At 36.6% G+C, this 24,126-nt stretch overlaps 1 protein-coding gene across 2 annotated transcripts in view; it reads right to left on the bottom strand.

Moving 5' to 3' along the window:
• LOC149845097 (acyl-CoA-binding domain-containing protein 1-like) overlaps window positions 1–17,163 on the bottom strand; it is a 42,751-nt gene extending 25,588 nt beyond the window's left edge. The window contains exons 1-3 of one of the 2 annotated variants that reach the window (XM_089997461.1): window positions 16,514–17,163; window positions 294–399; window positions 86–195 (exon numbers count right to left, since the gene is read on the bottom strand). In XM_089997461.1, coding sequence (XP_089853587.1) covers window positions 86–195; window positions 294–399; window positions 16,514–17,028 — 731 coding nt within the window. In that variant the 5' untranslated portion in view covers window positions 17,029–17,163. The remainder of the gene's footprint in view (window positions 1–85; window positions 196–293; window positions 400–16,513) is intronic. The other variant, XM_089997462.1, reaches the window with a different exon arrangement.
• Between the last annotated feature and the right edge of the window lie 6,963 nt (window positions 17,164–24,126).

Here is a 24,126-nt window from a genome sequence, read left to right as displayed (position 1 = left end):
AAACATAAGATCAATTTTGTAAAGAAAATATAAAAAAGTAAACCACACTACAAGGAACTCATATTACTATAAGGATGAAGAATACAATTCACTATCAGAATCTTCCTCATGAACCAACGAGCTAAAAACAGGTCCCATTGTTCCTTTTGATGCAGAACTAGCATCACCACCTTTGTTTTCCTTCTCATGCACATGCTATCAAAAGAACAATAACAAGGAAATAATTGCAACTTTAAAGGGTAAATATTAGAGAATAAAAGATCGAAATTAAAAAACAGAGATTTAGAGCTCACAGAAGATCCACCAGTTGCCCAGGTAGGGTAAAATTCATTCACAATCTTAACATAGTTTTGCATAGCCTCTTCTGGAGACATAGCACCCAATCTCTGCCATGAATTCCTTGCACAGATCATCAAAATTGATTTATCTATCACTAACAATTTACAAACTCATTTGAACTGCAACTTTACAAACATAAATTATTAAAAACTGCAAAAAAATAAGGACAAGAAGACAATATTGTGGGCGGGGAGAGAGAGAGAGATATCTATTCTCCACAAAATTCACTAACTGATTGCAAAAATGATAACAATTTACCCAGGTGCAACTGAGCAAAGAAAATATGGTAAACAGAGGACAAGAAGGCCCAATATTCTTCCCCCGATTACAATAAGGACAGATCAGTTTATTCAACAGATGCTTCACATTGTAAATAAAAACTAAATCATGAATCATGGAGACGATGGCAAGAATAGTCAAAAACAATACAGTCCACCAGGAATCACCAGACATAGATGTCCAAAAAGATATCAACATAAAAAATAAAACTGAAAAGAAGACACTACATATGCATCTGGATCTCCATGATGCATACTGTGGAATCATATGCCATTGCAAGAAACTACTATTTTGGAAACATTAAACTGTATATCAATTGTGGTGATGCGCTTTAGAAATATTGACTGCCTATATAAAAGACAATTATACAGATATCCTATATAGCTATATCACATGGACTTGGCTGTAGATATAGGAGACAACCATTTTCTATGGAGTTTTCATTAGTATGGTATATAACAAATACTGTTCATGTTTGTCAGTAAAAATGGAGTAACCATGAGCTATGCCACACAGACACCTAGCATGTGTACCGTGTCAACATGACATGACATTCAGACACATCATGACACTTCAGAACGTACTACATAATGTCATTAGGTTATCTATTTCCTTTTATGATCTTGATTACTTATTTTGTATCCACTTACATTATTTTTCTTTTAAACTTATCAAGCACATTACATTTCAATTCCAACTTAGTTTTATTATTTGATGTTTTTAATTGTAGTAATTTACAATTGCTATTCAAGAGTTTGCACTTGAGATGATATAGTGTATAGGGAGAATATTGGCTACCCTTGGGTGTACAATATCTCTAGAATAACTCGTTCCAGAACATTTTCTCGATCTTTTTGTGAATTAAGCTCCACAGATATGATCTATGGTTTGTTTAGTCAAAAAAATGTTCTAGGCCATCCAATCATGATGCATAAGCAGATTTTTGAAGGGCTTTAAAATCCAATGGTCACAGTGTATCAAAATTTTACAATTACCTAAATCATGTTTTTGCATCGGAACTACTCAATCCAAAGTGCATTTCCTAGAAAATGGACCACGTTGTGCGCATGCATGGGATCAAATGTATCAAAAAATTCCAGCACCTATTGGTTTCAATTAGAGAGTACAGTACTCTAGATTGTAGACAATATTTTCCGGTGTATAATTGTCTAACCAAAAGAAGGTCCAAAATCTACAGCCAATGATGATTGGATGGTATTCCTTCTTTAACGATCAAATTTTTCATCAATCGGACTTTATACATTGGATATTTATCATTTTACTAAGCAACATTTTTTAGATTATGTTTTTGATAGTTAGACGTGTTTTTCAAAGAGCTAAAAATTAATGGCCCACAATACTTTTGTATTGTAAAATTTTAAATGCATTGTGAGCCATTGGTTTTTCATTTGTTGAGAGTTGTAAAATCTTTATGTAAAGTATTTTTCTTACTAAATAAATTACAAAGAACAAATATATAAGATCTGATCGATGAAACACTAAAACAATGGAAGAGTGTTGTTCGGTCATCATTGGTTGTAGATTTTGGCAGTGTTATCAGTATCATATCGTATTGTACGATATGATATGATACGATATATCGTTGTATCGGTGGGGGGACTGATATGACATGAGGCCCATATCGTATTCGGATACGATATGATTCGTATGATACATGAGTGTATCATACTATACACCCTGTATCATACAAGTCGACCCATGTTTTTCATTTTTTTACTTTCTCAGTGTCGGAAAAGTGGTGACCGGCCACTTGTGGAGGCCATTCTTTAGCCCCTAAGAGTTATTTTGACCCTGTTTTTCATGTTATGTCTCCTCAAACCTTTTGTCTACGCCTACCTACCTTATTTTGAGATCAAATTCACCCTAAATATTGGGGGTTTTGCGATTTGCCTCAAATCTCACATATTTATGTCCTACCCAACCATTTTTTAGCTTCTAACCCTCAAAATTGAACCCTAAAACTCCTCTTTTTCATCCTACACATTCGTTTTTTAGCTTCTAACCCTCAAAACCGAGTCATAATGGTGTGATTTATCGTGAATCCGTCAATTTTCATCATACATACAGTTTTCCCCTCTAACCCTCAAATTTGAACCCTAGAGGGTTTGATTCAACATACTTGGAGCATGGTTGCATCAAGAGACCCAACATAGGATCATTATACAGCAATTTATGAAGGAAATAGGATGTTGAATCGGTGCAACTATCATAAGAGGCAAATTCATTAAGGTATTTTTAGGATAAAGCATCATTTAGCTAACACAAGGCATAATACGACCACATGCAATTCTAAGAATCTTCCAAATGTTGTGAAATGGTAGATGCATGAGCTATTGAAGGAATCTCATAGGAAAAGAATGAAAAAAAATAGCAAAGGCTGCAGAAATTGGGGGCTACGATATATCCTAGCCTTGGGAAGACCCAGAAGTGCCACTTGAAGCATATGAGGAAGCAACTAATAGCGTGATCGACCCCACTAATGTGGAGTTGGAGATTATACGGCAGCAAAAGGGGAAAGGCTGGAGGTGGGGACTGGCAGTAGTGGTACTAGGCGAGTAGCATTCACATTGGGTAGATGCCATGAAACTAGAATTAGAGGCAATTTACAAAGCTAACACTTGAGAAATGGTATATCTTCTTTTGAGAAAAAAGACTATTGGATGTAGATGGGTTTATAAAGTAAAAATAAAATGTGATGGATCATTAGAAAGATATAAAGCTAGGCTGGTTGTTGAAGAGTATTTTCAAGAATATGGAATTGATTAGGAAGAAACTTTTGCTCTGGCTGCTAGGATTACTAGTGTAAGAATTTTAATAGCTTAGCATCTATCAAACAATGGCTTATCTACTAATTTAATGTCAAAAATATTTTTTTAAATGAAAATATTTAAAAAGAAGTCTATATAGATCCCTCGTTGGGTCTTGAGATATAAAAAGGGAAAACCCTTAAACTTAATAAAGCTCTTAATGGTCTTAAACAAGCTCCAAAAGCTTGGTATGACCGCTTTAGAAAAGTTGTTCTTGATAGTGAATTTACTTGTTATATTGATACTGCTCTTTTTGTTAAAAATGCATGGAACAACATAACTATTTTATTGTTATATGTTTATGATATGATCATCATTGAGAATGATAAAAGAGGCAATAAGTTTATTAAAAATGTTAAAAATAATTTAATATGTCTAACCTTGGATTTCTAAGGTATTTTATAGGAAATGAAGTAGCATATTCTCTTAGAGGATATGTTCTTTCTCGAATGAAGCTTGCATCGGATATTATTGTCAAGTCTGGACTAACTGACGAAAAGATGGAGACTCTAGAAGTAATAAATGCTAAGATGAGAGTCAATAATGGAACTCCTTTAAAAGATCTAACTCCTTATCGTCAATTGATTGGATCACTAATGTATTTGTCTATATCCAGGCCAGATATTGCTCATGTCATTTACAGTGCAAGTCAATTTCAAAATGTTCATACTATTATTAACATGGTTGTTGTCATGCGTATTATCAGATATCTGAAGGAAACAATAACAAAAGGACTATTCTTCTTCTTCATATCCAAATTTAATTGTTTATAGTGACTCTAATATGGATAGTAACCTGAATGATAGTATTTCTACCCTAGGTTATTGTGTTTTTCTTGGAGAATCATTAATTTCTTGGAGATGTAAACAACAACAAAAGGTGTCCTTGTCTTCCAAAGAGAATCGAGAAGATGCCAAAAGAGCACCTAGTGTCTTGGATGATAATGAGGATTGGAGGCAACTGGAGGCTTAGATGGAGACTCAGGTAGATGACGACAATGATTTTGTTGGCCCATAGATGAATGTTGATGGAGGAGAAGAAGACAACTCAGAAGAAGAAGATCTATCATTTAAATATTGTTTTCTTTATGATTGATAGATTGGGATGCTTCTTTTGTTTTGTTATGTAATATATAAATTTGATATCAAACATTCATGCTTGTGAGTTGTGACTTTTATTAAATGTTTGTTAGGAGTGTTATCAATATTGTATTGAGTGTTTTACTAGTGCATGTCTATGTTTAATTACTCATAATGCATATATTCATGTTCTTTTTTTCTATTGCATTCTATATTTTTTACTAGATTTTTTAGAGATTTTTTGTTTTATTGCATTTTAAGATTTTTTGTGATTTTGAATTCAAGTTTTTTCCCATTATCATACGATATGATACAGTATGATACACCCATATCTCAGGCTCATGCAATACAGGTTCTCATATATTAATTACAACATTGGATTCAGGACCTTCCCTTAGTGGGACAGTCCCCCCTTCCCTATATATATATATATATAGAGAGAGAGAGAGAGAGAAATGGAAACCTACGGAATAGAAAACGTACCAACCCTACCCACTAAGAATTTTTTTGGTGTTTTTTCGAAATTCTGACCTTACATATGTGTTCAGCATGATTGATTTACTAAAAATTGACACTTGGATCATGCATTTTGGATGAAAAAACAGTATTTGAAGCCTCAAAAATTTATGAAAATTGTAGACCGTTGATTTTTGAACCTTATAAAAACCTATCCATGCATCGGAATCAAATGATCCACGTGTTAATTTCTAGTAAATAAATCATGCTGAACACATTTGATTTGTAAGGTCAGAATTTCAAAAACACCGAAAATTGACGGTCCCAAGCAATCGGGTACCATCTGGTAGGGATGCGGTTGGGTAGCTCCCCAGCACTTTTTTTTGCGAATCCAATCGCGTGGGCATTTCCAATGAATGTGAGAATTGAAATATGAGAAGTGAAATATGAGAACTAGAAATATGGGCATTTCCAGCACTCTTTTTGCAAATCCAACCATGTGGATGTGCTTGACATGGTGAATTTGCTAGGAATCAATTTTTATGAAAAAAAGTGATTTTTGAATGCTTGTATATTTATGAAGATTATCAGCCATTATTTTAAAGCCTTAAAAAATCGCATTTATGCATCAAAATCGGATGATTCAAGTGTGGGTTCTTATAAAACCAAGCAAGTAGATCACATCCGTACAGTTAGACTCAAAAGAAAAGAACAAAAAATCCATGAAAATCGTGGTTCACACATTAGTTCTCATATTTTCAGTTCTCATATTCTAGTGTGTGTGTGTGTATATATATATATATATATATATATATATATATATATATATATATATATATATATATATATAAAATTTATTTGTACAGATATGTCCTCGTGCCTCAATTTTTGAGAAGTAGCGTGCTCTACCCAAGTGTATCTGCATTTTATTCTGTTCCGAGTGACAGACTATGAGATATAAATATATAGTGATGCTAATCAATTTACACATTGAATAAAGTAAGTAGGTTTCCTTAATACTAAAACCTTGATCCACTTAATAAACTTTTTCTACATCCATGGGATAGTCTCTGTTCGATATTTGCATCCATGTAAAAGGCCAAGAAAAAGATGACTTGTTTGTGTTGCATCTTCTTTTTTCTCTTGTTTTCCTCTCCAGTTTCTCAGCAACTTCAAGTCCATCATCATAAGCATCATATGATTCAAAATATTTCTAACCTTTTCTGCAACTGGTCTAGCGGGACATTGAAAAAAACAAAGTTAGTGATTGATTAAATGACATATTACCTACTTTGACACAGATTAACTTCAGCACTAAAACACTTTGCCGGCACCCAGCACCAAGGTAATTTCTAGATGCTGGGGGTCATCGTATTCCTGTATGTAACTGTCTATTAAATTAATCACTAAAAAAGAAATGTGAATAGCCTTAACAGATATGTGTTCTTAATCACATTATTGCACATAACGTTTGTCACTTAAAAAGCAAAGATTTTGTCTAAGTAATCTTTGTTATAGAAAAGTTTTGGCATGATAACAAGTTACCAACCAAGCGACTAGATCCCTGAACCTTCTGACTATCAAAAAATAAAACAGCAACATCAAATAAGAGGAGACCAACTCTATCTTTGTTAGCAAGCACTAACACATACTGATAGAAAGGACCCTCTTCAGGGAGAGTTCGAGGGATCTCATTCCTTTCGCATGCAACCATCTTTCGTTCGCAAGAACCCTTTTTCAGGGAGAGTTTGAAGTGACTCGTTTTCTTCGCGAACAGTTTGCAAAACAACAACCAACTTTACACAAAAGAACCTTTTTTTTCTAGGGAGAGCTTCGACGGAAGCTCGTTTCTTTTTGTGGCCCCCATTTTCTCATCATTGGCCAACCCCTTCACAGAGGACCCTCTTCTAGGGAGAGTGTGATGGACTCGTTCCTCTGTGATACTTTCTCAACTTTGTTTTTCAGCCGCCTTTCCATAAGAGAAGCCTAGAGATAGGAAGTTTTGACGAAAACTTAATTTCTCTTCGAAAGTTCCATTTTGCAAACACCTCCTCTTTCAGGGAAGAGAGGAGTATTTTCAACTTCTCATTCAGGTAAGGGCTTAAGTCTGAGTCGCTCTTTTTGGGGAAAAAGAGGAGAATTTTGTCATGAATGCGTCAATTCGATGTCAAGTAATCTCTTTCATTAAGGATTTCTAGAATATTTTGCCAATTTGCTATCAAAAGTCATTGTTGATCTCAAAGTTTTCATCATATAAAGAATTACCTCAAAACTACTTTTAGTATTATTTCCAAAAGAGCCAGACTTTTGCAAAATAAGAACTGAATTCAAGTTTTTCTGTTGGTCAACCAAGAGGATGAAGAAAAATCTTCGATATGACCAAGCAAAGGAAAATTTCAATGACGTTGAAAAGTCATAAGTGAATCGATATTGATCATAACTATGGCACATTTTTAAAGATCGTTCTTTTGGCAGTAAGACAGTGGAAGTATCCTGGGCAGTAAAAAAGAACCTACTCAATCTATATCTCCTCACTCATTTGAGCTGCAATCAAATATACGCAAAAGGGATCTCTCAATTGTCGTCAAGGTGAAGACGAATTATGCGAGCAGACCCCCGGGGCCAAGGAGGATTTGGATCATCTCCGAGATGAAGGAGTTTGTGAAAGATCCTTCTAGGGAAAGTTCAGACCACCGTCGAGATGAAAGCGAGTGTGATGAATCTACCGACAAACCCTAAAAGATATTTGATTTCTGCTAACATCTAGAGAATTTTGACCAATGAACCTATATCGTCAACCTAATCCCTGAGAAAGAAAAAGAAGGATCGGAACATCTCCAAGATGAAGGAGTTTGTGACGTACACTTCCCCGAAAAAGAGAAAAAAGTTAGGACATCTCCAAAAAGAAGGATGATGTAAAAGCCCAAGAAAGCTCCACGGTTCAAAACAGTGCAAAAAGATCATCATGGGAAATGTCCAGGATATCAAACTGCCCAAAATTGTCAGGAATCATCTTTATCTATGTGAAATTCTTTATCAATATCCTTTTACTCAATTTGCTTTTATGAAGCCAAGAATGTTTCCTTTCTTTTCATATCAGGGAAATTCATATATTCCTTGAAGAAGCTCAACAGCAATAAATTTGAATTTGACTCTTGATTCTACAGAGTTAGCCCCATTGGAGTTAATACTCTAGGTAGAAAGAGGTGATATTTTCACATATGCACAAATTCAATCATTTTGGATCGACTACAATTTTTTGGCATCTTATTGGCAATATTTTATCATTTTTCCAACATGAAGCAAAAACTTGATGTTCGTTTTGACGTATCCTGACGTCATCCCTCCTTAGGACTGAAAAGTCCTTTCCTTCCCTCTGATCTGAGCGCTCTAAGATTTGCACACTTCCCTGTGTTCCCCACTGTCCCACCATAGACAGTTCCCGCTCAAGATAAGGGTTAAACCTGAACTTTTTGCAAAAGGTTTGTTATTGTCAAAAGCTTCTTTTCAGTCTCAGCAATGAGGCATCCAAGAACAACCCCTTTTCAAGTTTTAGGGACCCCCATTTTCATCATTTTTCAAACCCCTCTTGAACTTGTTATGCAAAGTCTAGAGGTCCCATCACAGTTTTCCTCGCTCCTCGAGGATTCTGTATCCATTCAGGCTAAGGATTAAACCTGTTACCTCGCTCCTCGAGGTATCACCCAAAACCTTCTGCGAGAAATCGTCTCTTTTTAGAAAGCTGATTTAGTCGCAGCAATGAGACGCCCCAGATCATCCACTTTCCAAGCTTTAGGGAATCCCTTGTTTGTCTCTTCTCGTAACCCCTTCTGGATTTGTTCGTCCAAATTTCGAAGGTCCCATCATGGTTTCTTCATCCAAGGATTCCGTATGGTCGCCCCTTTCAGGTTAAGGGTTAAGCCTGAGCCTCGTTCCACGAGGTATCTTTCCGTTCAGGTTAGGGTTAAACCTGAGTCTCATTTCGACTAGATATCCTTTCTAGTCCCGCCGCGGTTTCTTCATTTGAGGACTTCGTGCGATCCCCCCACGCAGGTCAAGGCTTAAACTTGAATCTCGCTTGTTAGCCAGACGTCTGATACATTCAGATCTGACGTCTGATCAATATTCCTTTCTCACATGACGTCTGATTAGCATTCTTTTCATTTCCTTTTGTTGCGGAAGAGATGAAGTACACTGAACCCTAGGTAGAGAGACGAGAGAGAGAGAGAGACGGCTGCAAATAATAGAACCTGTTAACTCGTTATTAGGGCTGAACAGAGTAGTTACATTTACGCCTACTATAAAATCAAAATTTCAAATAGCCTCTAATATATAAAAAGACTTCACTTAAAACCACTTATTCTCAACACTCCCCCTCAAGCTGGAGCATAGATATCAATCATGCTCAGCTTGTCACAACATTTTGAGAAATTTGGTCTAGCAAGAGGTTTTGTAAACATATCTGCAACTTGGTCTTCAGACTTTAGGTATTTGGTAGTGATATGACTAGCTTGAACCATATCTCTTACATAGTGGCAATCAACCTCAATGTGCTTTGTTCTCTCATGAAATACAGGATTGTTCGCTATATATGTTGCCGCTTTATTATCACACATCATGGTCATGGGAGAAGAAACTTTCACTTGAAGATTATTAAGAATAGTACGAACCCATATCAATTCAGCAGTTGTTTGGGCCATAGCCCGATATTCCGATTCTGCACTTGACCTAGAAACAACATTTTGTTTCTTACTTCTCCAAGAGATCAAGTTGTCTCCCAGAAACACACAGAATCCTGTGGTAGATTTTCTATCCACTACAGATCCTGCATAGTCAGCATCAGAATAGGCCACTATCTCCATATTTCCACCTTTTCTGAACAATAACCCCTTTCCAGGAGAAGATTTTAGGTATCTGAGAATCATAATAGCTGCATTATAGTGTACCTCAGTTGGTTTGTCCATAAACTGACTAACTTTGCTTACTGCTAAAGCAATATCCGGCCTAGTCACAGTTACATACAGTAGCTTCCCTACTAGGGAGCGATAGCTTTTGCTATCAACCGGTTTTGACCCTTCTTCAAACAACTGAACTTTATGGTCCATGAGAATATTTGCTGGTTTTTATAACACAGTGGCTTATACGGATGTCATGATCTAGTTCATATCCAATCCAAATCATGTATGTCATCATCCCCTATTTCTCGGACATGTCACCTGTCCTTTCAGGAAATTCCTTTCGGGTCCGTCCAAGTCTCCGGTGACTTGGCTGATGGACACAAACCCAACCGACAGAGGTGGACTTGGCATCAGGCGTCCATCATCGTTGAACATTATGTGGCTGGTGGTGGAGATTGGCCACTCTCGACCCTCCCTAGGCAGGCTTCATCAAGTACAAATTACAGGTTGTGCGACTCGCCTGACGAATGGCGGAGAAATACTTCCTGGAAAAAAGAGTCTCTGCATTATGGAAGGGCTTTGCAAAGGTTTTTTGACGTTTTGAAGCTTCATATGATGCCCAACAGCTCGTCGCCAGCGATTTCATGGTCCCTCTCTAAGGACTCTTCCTTCACTGTTCCTCAGCATTTTTGGCTTCCATCGAACCCGGCATGTCCTGGTTTCCCAATGACGTGTTATGGACTGTTGGCCCTTCTGTGTGTCCCCACTTGGATAAGTTTGTGTCCCATCTGTGTGTGCAGACTTGCAGATCTGTCCACATGTTTCTGTCATATCATTATCTGTTGTGTGCAGTTTTCATATCAGACTCACAGTTCACATCCTTTTAATGAAATCAGATCAGATTTGTCTTGTGCTTCCTTTTCTTTAAAAATAAATAAATAAATAAATAAAATAAAAAATAAAACAAAAAAATATCAGCGTCAAAGGAAGACAAACCTTGTTTTGTTGCATCGTGAACTACGAAAGTCTACATACATATTGCACATGCAGATATTGATTTCCTGCCTAGTCATGGATTCCTCTTCTCAATATGTTCTCTCATCTAATTTTCTTGGTCAACTTATTTCTGAAAAACTTACCAATTCAAATTTCTTGACTTGGAAAAGACAAATTCTTCCATTCATTAAGAGTCAAGGTCTTTCTTGACACCTGAATGGATCAATTCCAACCCCTCCAGAATTTGTCATACAGGAAACCAAGGATGGGAATGGGGTTGCCTCTACGAAGCAAGTGCCAAATCCTAAATATGAAACTTGGATGAAACGTGATCAAGCCGCAGACGCCTTTATCACCTCCACTCTCTCTCAAGAGGTGTTGGTGGGAATTCCAGATGAGTGTTCAGCGAAAGAACTGTGGGACAAGTTGGTGAAGACCTATTCTTAGATATTTTCTTTAGTATGAATTTCAACTTCTTACCAAGGGCTCCATGTCTATAATGGAGTACTTGAACCAAGTCAAGAGCATCAGTGATCAACTAGCAGTTGTGGGGTATGAGGTAGCAGATAAAGATAAAGACAAAGTTAGGCAGACCTTGAATGGATTGGGGCCAAAATTTCATGTGCTTTCGACTTCAATGTTGTGTCTACCAGACTTACCGTCTTTTGAGGACCCAGGCAAAACTACTCCAATATGAGATGATGAGGTATTCAAGGAGGGCGTGGGTTATTGCCTACCCCAAATGTTGCACCTAACTTCAATGCGAAAAATGTAACCACATGTTACTTCTGTAATAAGCGGGGTCACATCAAGGCCAACTATTAGCACAATCTACAGAATAAAAGAAAGTTTCAAAAGGGAGAGAGTTCGTCAGGACGAAAGGAGAGTTCGACGAAACTTGGGGGAGATGTGAAGGAGCTTCTATTGGCCACGTTGTCCAAACTTGATTTGAAGCGCGATGATAAAGGGGTGTGGTACATTGATTCAGGGGCAGCTACCCATGTCACAGGTAATGCTAGTAAGTTCTCTACCTTAGCTCCCTATTTTGGAAAAAGTAGTAGTCACTGGAGATGAATTGCACCATCTCATTGCTCACATTACAAATGTTTTTGTTCCTTTGTCTAATTCTTCCCTGTTTCAGTCTCCAAGCTTGTTGATCATACCAATTCTTCTGTTGAATTTACTTTGTCCTTTGTTTATGTCAAGCATCTACAAACGAAGGAGATGTTCGCTAGAGGGGAACGATGCAAAAATATGCATGTTTTCCAGGATGATCCTTCTACTTGTGTTCGACCTGCCTTGAAGTCGTCTCCTCAATTTGTCGTCAGAAAGTGTTTGTGTGCTTAGTTTGGAATCTTTGGATAAATGTAATAAGTCTAATTCTTGGCATTCACGTCTTGGTCATTGTAGTTAAGTCTTTGTTGAAAGACTTGTATCTGATGGACTTATTCCTGAGTCTAGCTTGAACTCTAGGTCAGATGATAAAATGTGTTCGAGTTGTCAACTGTGTAAGAGTCATGTTCTTTCTTTTCATTCGATAAATAAAAGAGCTTCAAGGCCTTTCGAAATTGTTTGTTCTGATGTGTGGGGGCCAGCCCCTGAATCTTCTAATTCTGGCAGTAGATATTATGTTATTTTCATTGATGATTTCTCTCGTTTCACTTAGATATACTTCATGAAAAATAAATCTGAAGTCTTTCCTATTTTTTGTCGCTTTCATGCTTTCATTAAAACTCATTTCTCCTATAATATCCTACATTTCCAATGTGATGGTGGAGGGGAATATTCTTCTTGGGACTTTGTTAACTACCTCCAAGATAGTGTTATTAATCGTATAGTATCTTGCTCGCATACGCCTCAGCAGAATGGGGTTGCAAAATGGAAGCACTATCATATCGTTGAAAGCGCTATGAGCATGATGCACGGAAGCCATCTCTCCATGGGGTTATGGACAGAGCATTTCATTATGTCATCCACGTTATCAATCATCTGACCATGAACGTTTTAGATAATAAATCGCCTTATTTTGTTTTATTTGGGAAGCATTCTAATTATGATGAACTAAGAGCCTTTGGTTGTATATGCTATGTTCATATTAACTCTTCTCTGCGTAATAAGTTTCAGGCTAAGGCATTAAAGTGCAGATTTGTTGGGTAGTCAGATCATCATAAAGGACATAGGTGCTATGACCCTGCCAGCAGGTGAATCAAGATCTCTAAAAATGTGGTTTTTGATGAAAATGATTTTGGAGATGCAGAAGTTGTTTCTGCCCAGACTAATATAAATATGCCCTTCTATGATCCATGGCTCAATGCAGGGCTATTTTCTGAGATAAACAGTGGTTGCTCTTCCTTCTGTGCTCAAGAGATATCTTGTCAAGAGGGAAATAGAAGAGTGTAGGAACTTGTAGTAGAGAGTCTAGCGCCTCCAAAAGTTAATAAGTTTGTTGGGCAGGTCTATACGAGAAGAGAGAGGGACTCCCCTTTGCCTTCAGATAATAGCGAACAAGAAGCTCCTACCTCTCCTTAACCCAATGACACTGATTCTCCTATTTCTACTGCAGTGGCACCTCTTGTCCGACGATCAGAAAGAGTTTGACATCCTATTGAAAGGTGGGTTAGTTATGAGAATTTCACCATGGATTTTCAGTTATTTTTGTCACAGATTGAGAAGGAGAGTGAACCTAAGCATCTCCATCAAGCCATTAATTCCAAAAAATGGATTCAGGCCATGAATGAAGAGATGAAGGCTTTGTACCAATGCCAAACATAGAGAGTCATTCATCGACCTTCAAATAAGAATGTTGTTGGGTCGCAATGGGTCTACAAGATCAAATACAAACCAGATGGGAGTGTTGAGCGCTACAAAGCCCATCTTGTAGCAAAGGAATTCACACAAGAGTTTGGACAGGACTATGATGAAACTTTTATTCCAGTTGTGAAAATGGGCACGATTCGCATTGTCCTCTCATTGGTTGTAGATTATGGTTGGAGAATAAGCCAATTAGATGTGAAGAATGTTTTTCTCCATAGGGACTTAAAGGAAGAGGTATACATGGAGCAATCGCGAGGGTATACAGAAGGGGATCCTAAATAGTATGTCTGCAAATTAAAGAGAGCACTCTATGTCCTAAAGCAATCATCTCGATCTTGGTTTGAAAGTTTTTCCTTAGAGATTCAAAAACATGGCTTCCATCGATCGCAATTGGACCATTCTCTTTTTATCCTTCGAGGTATGAGGTTTACTACTTTCTTGTTGATATATGTTGATCATATAATTATTACAGGAAGTAGTGAGAGTCATATTCAAGAGACTAAAGATCTTCTAAGTTAGAGATTCAAGATGAAGGATCTTGGAGACCTTCGATATTTCCTTGAAGTAGAAGTGGATAAGGCTCGTTTTGACTCAACAAAAATACACCCTGGATTTATTAGAGAAGGCTGGAACGAAGGATTGCAAACCCCTCGATACTCCTAGTGTGCTTAATCAGAAATTGAGCACACAAGATGGAGAGTTGTATCATGATCACACCAAATATCATAGTCTAGTAGGGATGCTTCAATACCTCACTTTTACCAGGCCTGATATCACATATTCAGTCAATCAAGTCTCTCAACTCATGCATGAGCCAAGGATGGGACACATGGATGCAGTGAAAAGGATATTAAGATACTTGAAGAGTACTATTGGAGATGGACTTTTGTACACCAAAAGCAGATGCATGAAGACTGCTCATGACATCACTGTTTACTCAGATGCAGACTGGGTCGGAGATCCTGACGATAGAAAGTCAGTTTCAGGTTATGGTGTTTTTATTGGTGCCAACCTTATTTCTTGTAGTAGTAGAAACCAGAAGGCAGTGGCTATATCTAATACATAAGTCGAATACAGGGCGATGGTTGTTGTTACAATAGAGGTCACATAGATTAGACATTTGTTGACAGAGTTACAGGAGTCGATCGCCAGTTGTCTTCTCCTTTGTGACAATCAAAGTGCTATTCAGATATCTCTTAATCCTATTCATTAAAGCAAGACCAAGCACATTGAGATTAACCAACATTTTATCAGGCAAAAGATTGAAGAAAAAGAGATTGAGCCTCATTATGTTCGAACAAAAGATCAGGTGGCCGATTTGTTCACTAAGGGGCTCACAAAGTGCAGATTCTGATCCTTGAAGAGCAAGTTGTCCATGGTCCAAAACCATGCACAACTTTAGGGGGGCTACTAGAGTAGTAGGGTATTTATATTTATATTTGTGTAATTGGGTCTGGATTTGGACCCAACTCATATGCGTGTAACATGTCCAGCGCGGAGTATTGGACACACTTGTGAATACTTGTAGTATACAAGGGTATACTTGCAAACCGTGTATTAAGGTGTTGTTTTATATTGAATAGAATCAGATCACGCCTCTCCAATTTTATTTTAGGGGAAAACGTGATCAGTTACAGCTCCATCTCTCTCCTCTCTACAGTTTCTTGATTGTGAGCAGATTCTGGTGATTTCTAACAAGATGAAGGCATCGAAATTACAGAGGAAAACAAAGAAATCCAGGTTGAACAAGTAGGACACAGCCTGAATGGTTGGCTGCAATACAAATACCAAGACAAGAACATCTCAGCTGGAAGAAGACACTGACTCGCTTGGAGTTAACATGAATCGCATCAATCTCCCAATCAACTCTTTCAGTTATACAATGCCAGTTTGACCCACCCAAGACTATTCCTTTTTTTTTCTCCACCACGACCATTCATAACATATTTTAAAGCTGCTGAATCCTTTTATCCAGTTGCTGATTAGTAACTTTCTACAATATTGTCAGATGATCATACCTACTGATGAACAACACAAAACCAAAAACCACTTGGTTGGTTTTTGTGTATCAAGATATCAAAAATATTCAAAATAACTCATTTATTGAAATCGTCTTCCTTTGCAAGATTTCCTTCTCAAACCGATGTTTCCTAATAGAATTATATGTGATTATGTAAGAAAGATATAGAGGGGGGAAAAAGAAGAAGATAAGGCACTCGAGCTCAAGTCAGTCTTGCATAAGGATCTAAAAACTAGTAATAAGTTAACAAGAACTGAAAAAAAATGAAAAAGAAAATAGAAAGCATGATACTCAAATAGTGATTTTTATTGACATGTAAAAAGAAAAATAGATCAGACACAATTTAATTAAAGATGCAACCTATATAACTGATCATAAATTAATTAAAGATCAAGAAATCAGCTAACCAATTAAACTCTGATTTCACTAATCACGTGTCTGTGTCTGAAGCACTTAATAAAGGAGATTCATTGATGGATAATAGTTTCAATTGCGTACATGAGTGGCATCTTTTCACCCGTTGTCCTCTAAAATTATACTATACATTTTGCGCTTGGAAAATTATGATTGACCTTCATTTTCCGTTAATGGACGCAAAATCGATCCCTTTCAGATTTTATGAAAATAAATGAAGGACGGTGCTAATGTTAGATGACCACAAGTCGAATTGTGAACCTCCCCAATCTGAATCGACCAATTTTCTTTTTCTATTTCTTGATATCATAAAAACAATAGTGCCAACAAGAACAACTATATATTACTAATACCAGAAGAACAGAAACGGAAACGATCAAGAAGTTGTACCATTTTGCTCGAGCAGCCATTTTGAGAGGTGATGGTTGAGGAACGCTGCAAGGACCCTCCGTCGCAATCTTGTAATACCCATAGAGCTGCAGCTGGACGTCATTCGAGACCTTGAGAGCGGACTGATCCGCCGCAGCAGCCGCGACAAACGTTGTCGCGGCAGTGAACTCCTCGTCCAGCTCCGTGCTCTCTACTCCTTCCCAATCATCGTCTTCTTCCTTCTCCCCTGCAGAGCGGCCCAGTCCAGCGACGTTCGCTCCTTCCGGCGCATCATCGGTAACTCCAATCCCTCCATCTCCAGCAGCAAACGATCCCACCGCAGTCGCAGAAGCAGGCGCGGGAGCAGGATCGCCGCCCTCGACGGTTGGAGTCGGTTGGAGGGGGAGGTCTTCCTCTCTGACGACCCTAAGATTCTCGTCTCGGAAGGCGAAGACGACGGAGAGGAGCTTGGCGACGAGGAAGGAGAAGATGAGGCCCAGCAGAACGGATTGGCCAAGCTCCTGCCAGTCTCCCATTGTGGAATTTAAGGTTTTGGAGACGAAACCCTCGAAAAACTGCAGAGTGCACACTCCTTCGAGCCCTCTCTTCTTCGCTTTCTTGTTTTCTTGGAAAAGGGAGAGAAACAGAAAGAGTTGGGAAGACCAGAGGAAATGAATAGAGGGCGAGACGAGAGGTCCTCCTGGCCCCTGCGGTTCACAATACAGGTTAGGTATTGGAATTGGAGCGACTTTTGATCCGTCAATTACCCGACCCGTTTTTCAGGCCGAATAGGATCCCATACGACTCCGTTGCCGTATGTGATACGATAAAGGGTTACCGACAACTGAACTTGTCTCGTGACAAACCATTTCTAAGAAACCCAACTTCCGTTTCTTATCGATTGAGAAACGGGCTTCAAATCACATGGAAAAGAAAATTTTGGAAGCTAGAAAAACTCTGATAGGAAAAGATAATTTTGCCTATGAAAAGTTTTAATATGAGAACTTATCCAAAAGAAAGTTTTTAGCTTGTTTGTGTAACATGAGAAAATGGGGCTGAAAAGCAAAGAAAAATATTTTCGCATGTTTGTTTGTGCATAAAAGCATTTTCCTCCTAGACGTCGAATGTGTTTGCTGGTATTTTGCAAGTTGTATTGGCAGCCTTCAACGGTCTACTTGTACTGACCGCCTTCGACGGTTCATATAGCGAAATTCAACCATGCAAACAATCAAAGAAAAGCCGTCAATACAGCCCATATATTGAATACGGCAAATCCATTTCTTTTTATTTCAAGGCTATTGATTTTATGGTTTCTCTCAAAACACATTTCTGCACCTTGAAAGAAAATGGCAAACACGTTGGAACTTAGAATCAATGGCCATAACCAACATTAGCATCAATAGCTATAACCAAATAGAAAGAGTTCATAATTAGCATTACAATTCATCCCTGTCCAAGCATTCAAATCAGTGTCATAGTAACTTAAACAACTATAAAAAATCAACATTCATAGTCTTAACATTACAATCATAGTTTCTCATAAGTGTTTTTCTTATAAATCAAGTAATTGTAAGACGACGGTATTCTCTCCAAAGCATGTTTGCAATTCATAAACGAAGAATTTGTTGTTTCCTCGCTCAGTACTTCGAGAGATGACTTCAGTTTCTGCTTCAAACTAGTCAGCATTTGGGTTTTGGTTAAGAATAAAATTGTGAACCACGTACGCATAAAATTGTGAACCACGTACGCTGCAAACACTATATTTACTTGTGTCTCATACCTGTATCGTTGAAATGTTTAAGGCGTAGGAAAATGACATTTCAATAAACCAAATGTCTGCTCAACAGCATTTCTCAATGATGCATGACCATAATTGAATATTTCTTCCTTCTTTTTGGGTAGATGAGCTTCATGATTTGTGTAATCTTGCAACTGGTATCGGGTTTTTTTAAATGGTGCTAAGAATCCAGTTATATTGGGATAACCTGCATCTACAAGATAGTATTTTCCTATACATATGAAAACATATCAATACATCAATGAAAACATATAAAAAAAATAGATTTGAAAATATACCTCAAGTACTTAGAGCGGGTCATCTCTTCTATCAAGTATATCATACAAAATTCTTGAATTAGATGTTGAGCACTCTCATCCAGCCAATACATAATGAAACTTTAGATCAAAGTCAAGTGCAGCTATCACATTTTGTGTGAGTTGATTCTTTCGATTGTAAAATTGTGCTTGTTCTTTCATTGGTACACATATAGGTATATAAGTCCCGTAAATAGCACCAATACAATCCTACAAAACAAGAATATTATTTTAAACCTGCAATTATTATGAATTAAAATGTCCTATGAAATTTTTGCTTACCTTGAAATATGTGTAGAACCGAGGGACCCCACTTATTTTGGTGGAATTCTAGTGCTTGGCATTTGAATACACTCTGGTCCAAGTGCACAAATTGCATCTAATACTTTATTAAAATATGTGTTAATAGTTTCACTAGAATGCTAAAATACATATTGAATGGCTTATATCCCACTACAAACAAGAAAATGACAACTTGTTCTTCAACCATTGCATAGCGTTGATCACATAACAAAACCTTTGTTCGCAATATATTACATAATTCTTGAAATATCTCAGGCTCAATGCATAGTAAATCAAAATAATTTCGAGGATGTCAATATAATAAGCCTTGCACAACATCTACTCCCTTATGAATGAAATCATGAACAACATTTGTCATATAATTTGTTTGGTAGTAACTCACAACGAGAAGTACCATAATCCATAACAATAATAATAATACAAGTATGGTGTCTTCATCTTCATGTCTCATTTTCCCTAATGAGAGAACATAATTGTTCATCAAACATAAGTTCACATGATGAAAAAAGAGTATATACATACATTTTAAAGATTATAGCAAAGAAAGCATGCATAAATTGTATTCCATTAATCATGACATACACATAATATGAGTCATCAAAATGTTAGGCATATCAGTAAATGTTTTTCATCCCCACCTTAGCCAAAATAATGGAAAGAGAAACAACTTAAAACTAATACAAAACGAGGGAAAGTGCCTTTCATCACACAAAATAAATATAAATATTTTGCATTTTCACCCTAGCAAATATCAAGAAAAGACAAAATTGAAAGACAGGTTCTTTCATCTTTATCACTAGGTACAAAATGAGGAGAATGTCTTCTAACCCATTCAAACAATGGGTTCATTGGCCTAACTCATTAAACAATAAAAAGAACTTGCATTTCTTCATGAAAAGAAAAGCACGCGCCTTTCCTTCATTTTCAAATAATCTAACTGCATTGCAAAAGGCTATAGCGTTAAGGCTCATAGTTTTCAAAAGTTTAATGCATTTATCCATCTTTGACGTCGTCCGGTCTCTCACAAGTTCACCAACATTGTTGACTGCATCTATAATAAAATCTTCAAATTTTCTTTTCTTTTATCCCTCAACCCTCGCATTCCTCTCAGAAATATCAAAATTAGATGGTATAGCAATCGCAATTGTTGCCCTAAAAGATAAGGAAATCGGGTCATCATCTGGTTCAAATGTGATGGGAATATCTTATTCCACTTGCTCTTCAAGTGGATTTGACAGTGGTAAAACTTTACGAGCATGTACCATAAAAGATTGGGACCCCATCACAGACGAAGTACCAAAACAAAGAGTTAAATCCTTGAGATCATCAAAAGATGCATACCTAAACTTCGTATGCTTAGGATATGCCTACATGTAAGTGCAAAAATCTATTAGTAAACCAAACTATAAATTAAGATAGAATACAAACCAAAATCAATTTATTTTGCTATTGCCTACCATCACATATTAGTCCATATATGGTAAAACCTATAAATTTTGGATATTATTAATAAATAAATAATGCATCTTTATCTTCGAGTTAGAAATGTGTTTCTATTGTTTAAATCTCATTTATTGGTGTTTAAATGCCCAATTACTCATTTCTGGCTAACAAAAGTAAAATTGGTATTTTTAAAACTATTTCAGATATTTAACAATCAATTATATTACATCTGATCAAAAAGCATATTTTTAAGAGTTTTATAAAATATTGGTGTGGTATCATTGAATTTTGAAATTTACTAGATAAATATAGCAAGTTAAAAATCTTAATTTTTAATCAAGGGGCATTTTGATCCTTTTAATCAAAAATATTATTTAAAATATCTAATTTATGTTTTGCAGTAATCAAACTTGGTGAGATGGAGATGTTGGTGTATGCAGCATTTTCTGCTAAGTAGTTAATATTTATTGGTGTTTCACCCTATCTTTCTAATTTTGTTGGGATTTCTTATTTTTAGAGATTTTGGCATTTTCGACTGTGCACCAAGTGTTCAGTGCATTGTTGCTTGAGCGATCTTTGTGAATTTTGAAACCCCTCAATCTTTTGGGTTTTGATTTGTTGCTTTTCACTTTATTAAAGTAAGTTTCCTTAACTAAACTTGTAGATAGCATGTTTAGGCACTAATTGTGTAAGCATGATGTTGTTCTACTAAATACTTCACTCAATTGCAAGTCTGTGTCAAGGTGCCAAGAGCTTCTACCAAAGCAGCTCTCTGCACGGCCTAACAATAAGGTGGTCGTCTGACCATCTAGTATAATAAATAATTTATAAGTTTATATAAATACCTATGATATTCCTATTTTAATGTCTAGGTTCACAATTGCAAACTTTCAAACTTACAATAAAAATCATCACAATGTCAATACATAACAAAAATGAAACTTATAGAGCAATGTCAGTCTGTTGGGCATGTCACAAACCAGTATTTCCTTTCCATTATCATACTGAAGCTAACTTTACCAAAGACAGTTTGGTATTCTCGTTGAATCATGTTTTAGCTCTGATACCAATATTGTAACATCCCAATATTTAAAAATCGAAAACACATAAAACTTTTTTTATAGCAGCAAAAAACAATCTTTTTGACTTCGATTAAGAACCTCAAGCGGGTTACAGATTCGATTGATAATTGTAAGACAGAATAACACTTATAAATGTTTCGGATATAAAATTAGGGTATTCTTATTCTAAAACAAACCATAACGTATGTAAAAAATTAGCATAACTAAGTATTGAAAATACAGATCCTGAGAAAGGAGAATGGCTGGTTCCGATGATGCCATAACTTCCTAATATCGCTCCAGTAGCTATTGAGTACCTCTAATTTGTAGAGGTCAATATTCACAAGCCCCAAGCAGGAATACAATAGCCAAACATAATTGCATAAAAACAGGCATACATGAAATCAAAGTCAATTAAAGTACAATCAAATATCATATGTAACAATCTTACTCATGTGTGATCATTTAATTCATGCATGACTTACATGTGCAAGCGAAACATTCATAATAGGCATGGATAACTTACAATTATTTTTATTTATATTTTGCTTTCTTAGATGATGCATGTTATGCTTGAATATATGTACAATACACTTTTGTTTCTCTTTCACAATACTCTGTGGGTACTACGCAGACAATATTTGAATCAAAGGCTCAACTCAGATGGTACATTCAATTAATTTGTGGTTTATCATCTCGGCCTTGCTGATCTTTTTCGTTCCTAGGTATAGGACGACAGTGTTGAGAGAACTCTCACCACCCAAACTAAATATACCAGAATTGCTTTTAGCTGAAATAATCTCACAAACACCCCATAACATTGATGGCAGCTATCCCTTATCTTCATGGCTTAGGAATCAACCATTCGTGCTTAACAATATCCTATGGAGCCTGAAGTACCACTTACTATCTCGTTGTAAGCCCACAAGAGAATTATCATGCACATATTTCATTATTAATTCTCTTGATATACAAGCATAAACATAATCACCGTAAGGTTCTCGAGTACACATTTAGGGCACTTAACACATATCGCTCTATTTGACTGTGCACAAGGTCAGAAGCACCCATTTGGGCTCAAGCCATCATAAAACAATAATTACATAACATGCTTTTCATCATGGAACTTATGCAGTAAAAATATACATCATTTGATATGCATTTCATTATTTGTCATGTCATAAGCATAAAATATCATACTAACATACATCACAAATCCAGAATGTATTCATGTATCAAAAAATATGTTATTTCATTCATAAACAGGTTTAAAAAATAATTCAGAAACATGCATATTAAAAAAACATGAGCCACATACATACATTTATTCATAAAATTCTGAAATACACTCATATTTTATATAGTAGTAAAATTCTAAATACACATATTAGAATATGTTCGTAAAACTTGAACATATAGAAACATGTTTGAAATATATGGATAATTTCAAAACTTTTTTAACACATGCATATTTTTTCTTGTAAAAATCCAATGGTTGCGTAAATATACATTTTCCCATAAAGCATGCAATATGAATAATTTATGAAATTATGTATATGCATATATATATATATATATATAAATATAATATTAACTTCATAAATACTAAAATCCAAGCATTTCAAATATCCTAAAACTATGCATGTAAGTAAGTTATTGTAAACCTACCTCTTGATGTGTGTGGTCTTACGAGGAATGGAGAAATCCTAGAAATACCCTTGGAGATTCTCCTCAATAACTGGGATGTGGTTCATACATGTTGATGGTCCGGTGATGGTGATGCAAGCGATCCCATAAAAAACACAAGGGGAGGCAGAGGAAACTAAGTTGAATGCACCTCGGTTTGGTCTGAGTTGTCTGATACGACAACAAGCGAAGCAGGTTATATGTTTTCTCCGAAAACATGCAGGTGCGTGTTTTCGGATCTGAATGAGCACCACGCATGTAAGCACGTGGGGCTTCTTTCCCTGTGTGTGTCTGCATCACTTAGCATCAAAGTCCGGTGCATTTGCAAAGACTTAAGTATCCTTTCCCGCCATTAGCGCCATGAAACAACATTTCTAGTAATGTACCAAAATCTCCTTCAGCCAGAAAATGGAGGATAACCTTTTATTTTCGCCCTAAGTAGTAAACACCTCTACTTGAAGAGTCTCAACCTCGAAATATGTTGCCATGTCCGTTCTGAACCACCCTTACACCTATGGAGGAGCACCCTTTGTCGTCGTCGTCTGCTGCGGGAGCACTCTTTGCCGTCGTTGATTGTCGGAGCACTTTTTACCGTCGTCTACTGCCGGACCACCTTTTACCGTTGTCTTTTGTCGGACCACCCTTTGTTGTGCAGCTGAGGATCTATCATATATTAAATCAACAAGAGAAGATGCAAAGTATACTCTGCAGTTGATAGCTCCATGTTCTTCTATAGAAGTTTTGACAACAACTTTGTATCAAGGGTCAGATCCCACATATCCTTTGTAAGCAAACGAACTCATTCGTAATGGCAGCCCACTGCGCCATTCAAATTGATACAGTTTCTCAGATGTTTGTTACGTTAAATATTGTTTCAATTGGTGGTTGTACATAGTTATCAAAGTAAAATAATTGAAGTTCTTTGCAAATAATGGGTTGACCCTACCAAAGGAAAGGTGATTCAGTTTTTTGTAATGATCTGTGAGTTATTATTTACCATGCCAATAAAAGTAACGATTTATAGTATTAGCATGTTTTGACGTGATT

Source organism: Nuphar pumila, chromosome 2 (genome assembly GCF_984573655.1).
Source record: "Nuphar pumila chromosome 2, dmNupPumi1.hap1.1, whole genome shotgun sequence".
Classification (NCBI taxonomy): domain Eukaryota; kingdom Viridiplantae; phylum Streptophyta; class Magnoliopsida; order Nymphaeales; family Nymphaeaceae; genus Nuphar; species Nuphar pumila.
Note: the sequence above shows the minus strand (reverse complement) of the source record. Positions and strands in the feature narration are given on the sequence as shown.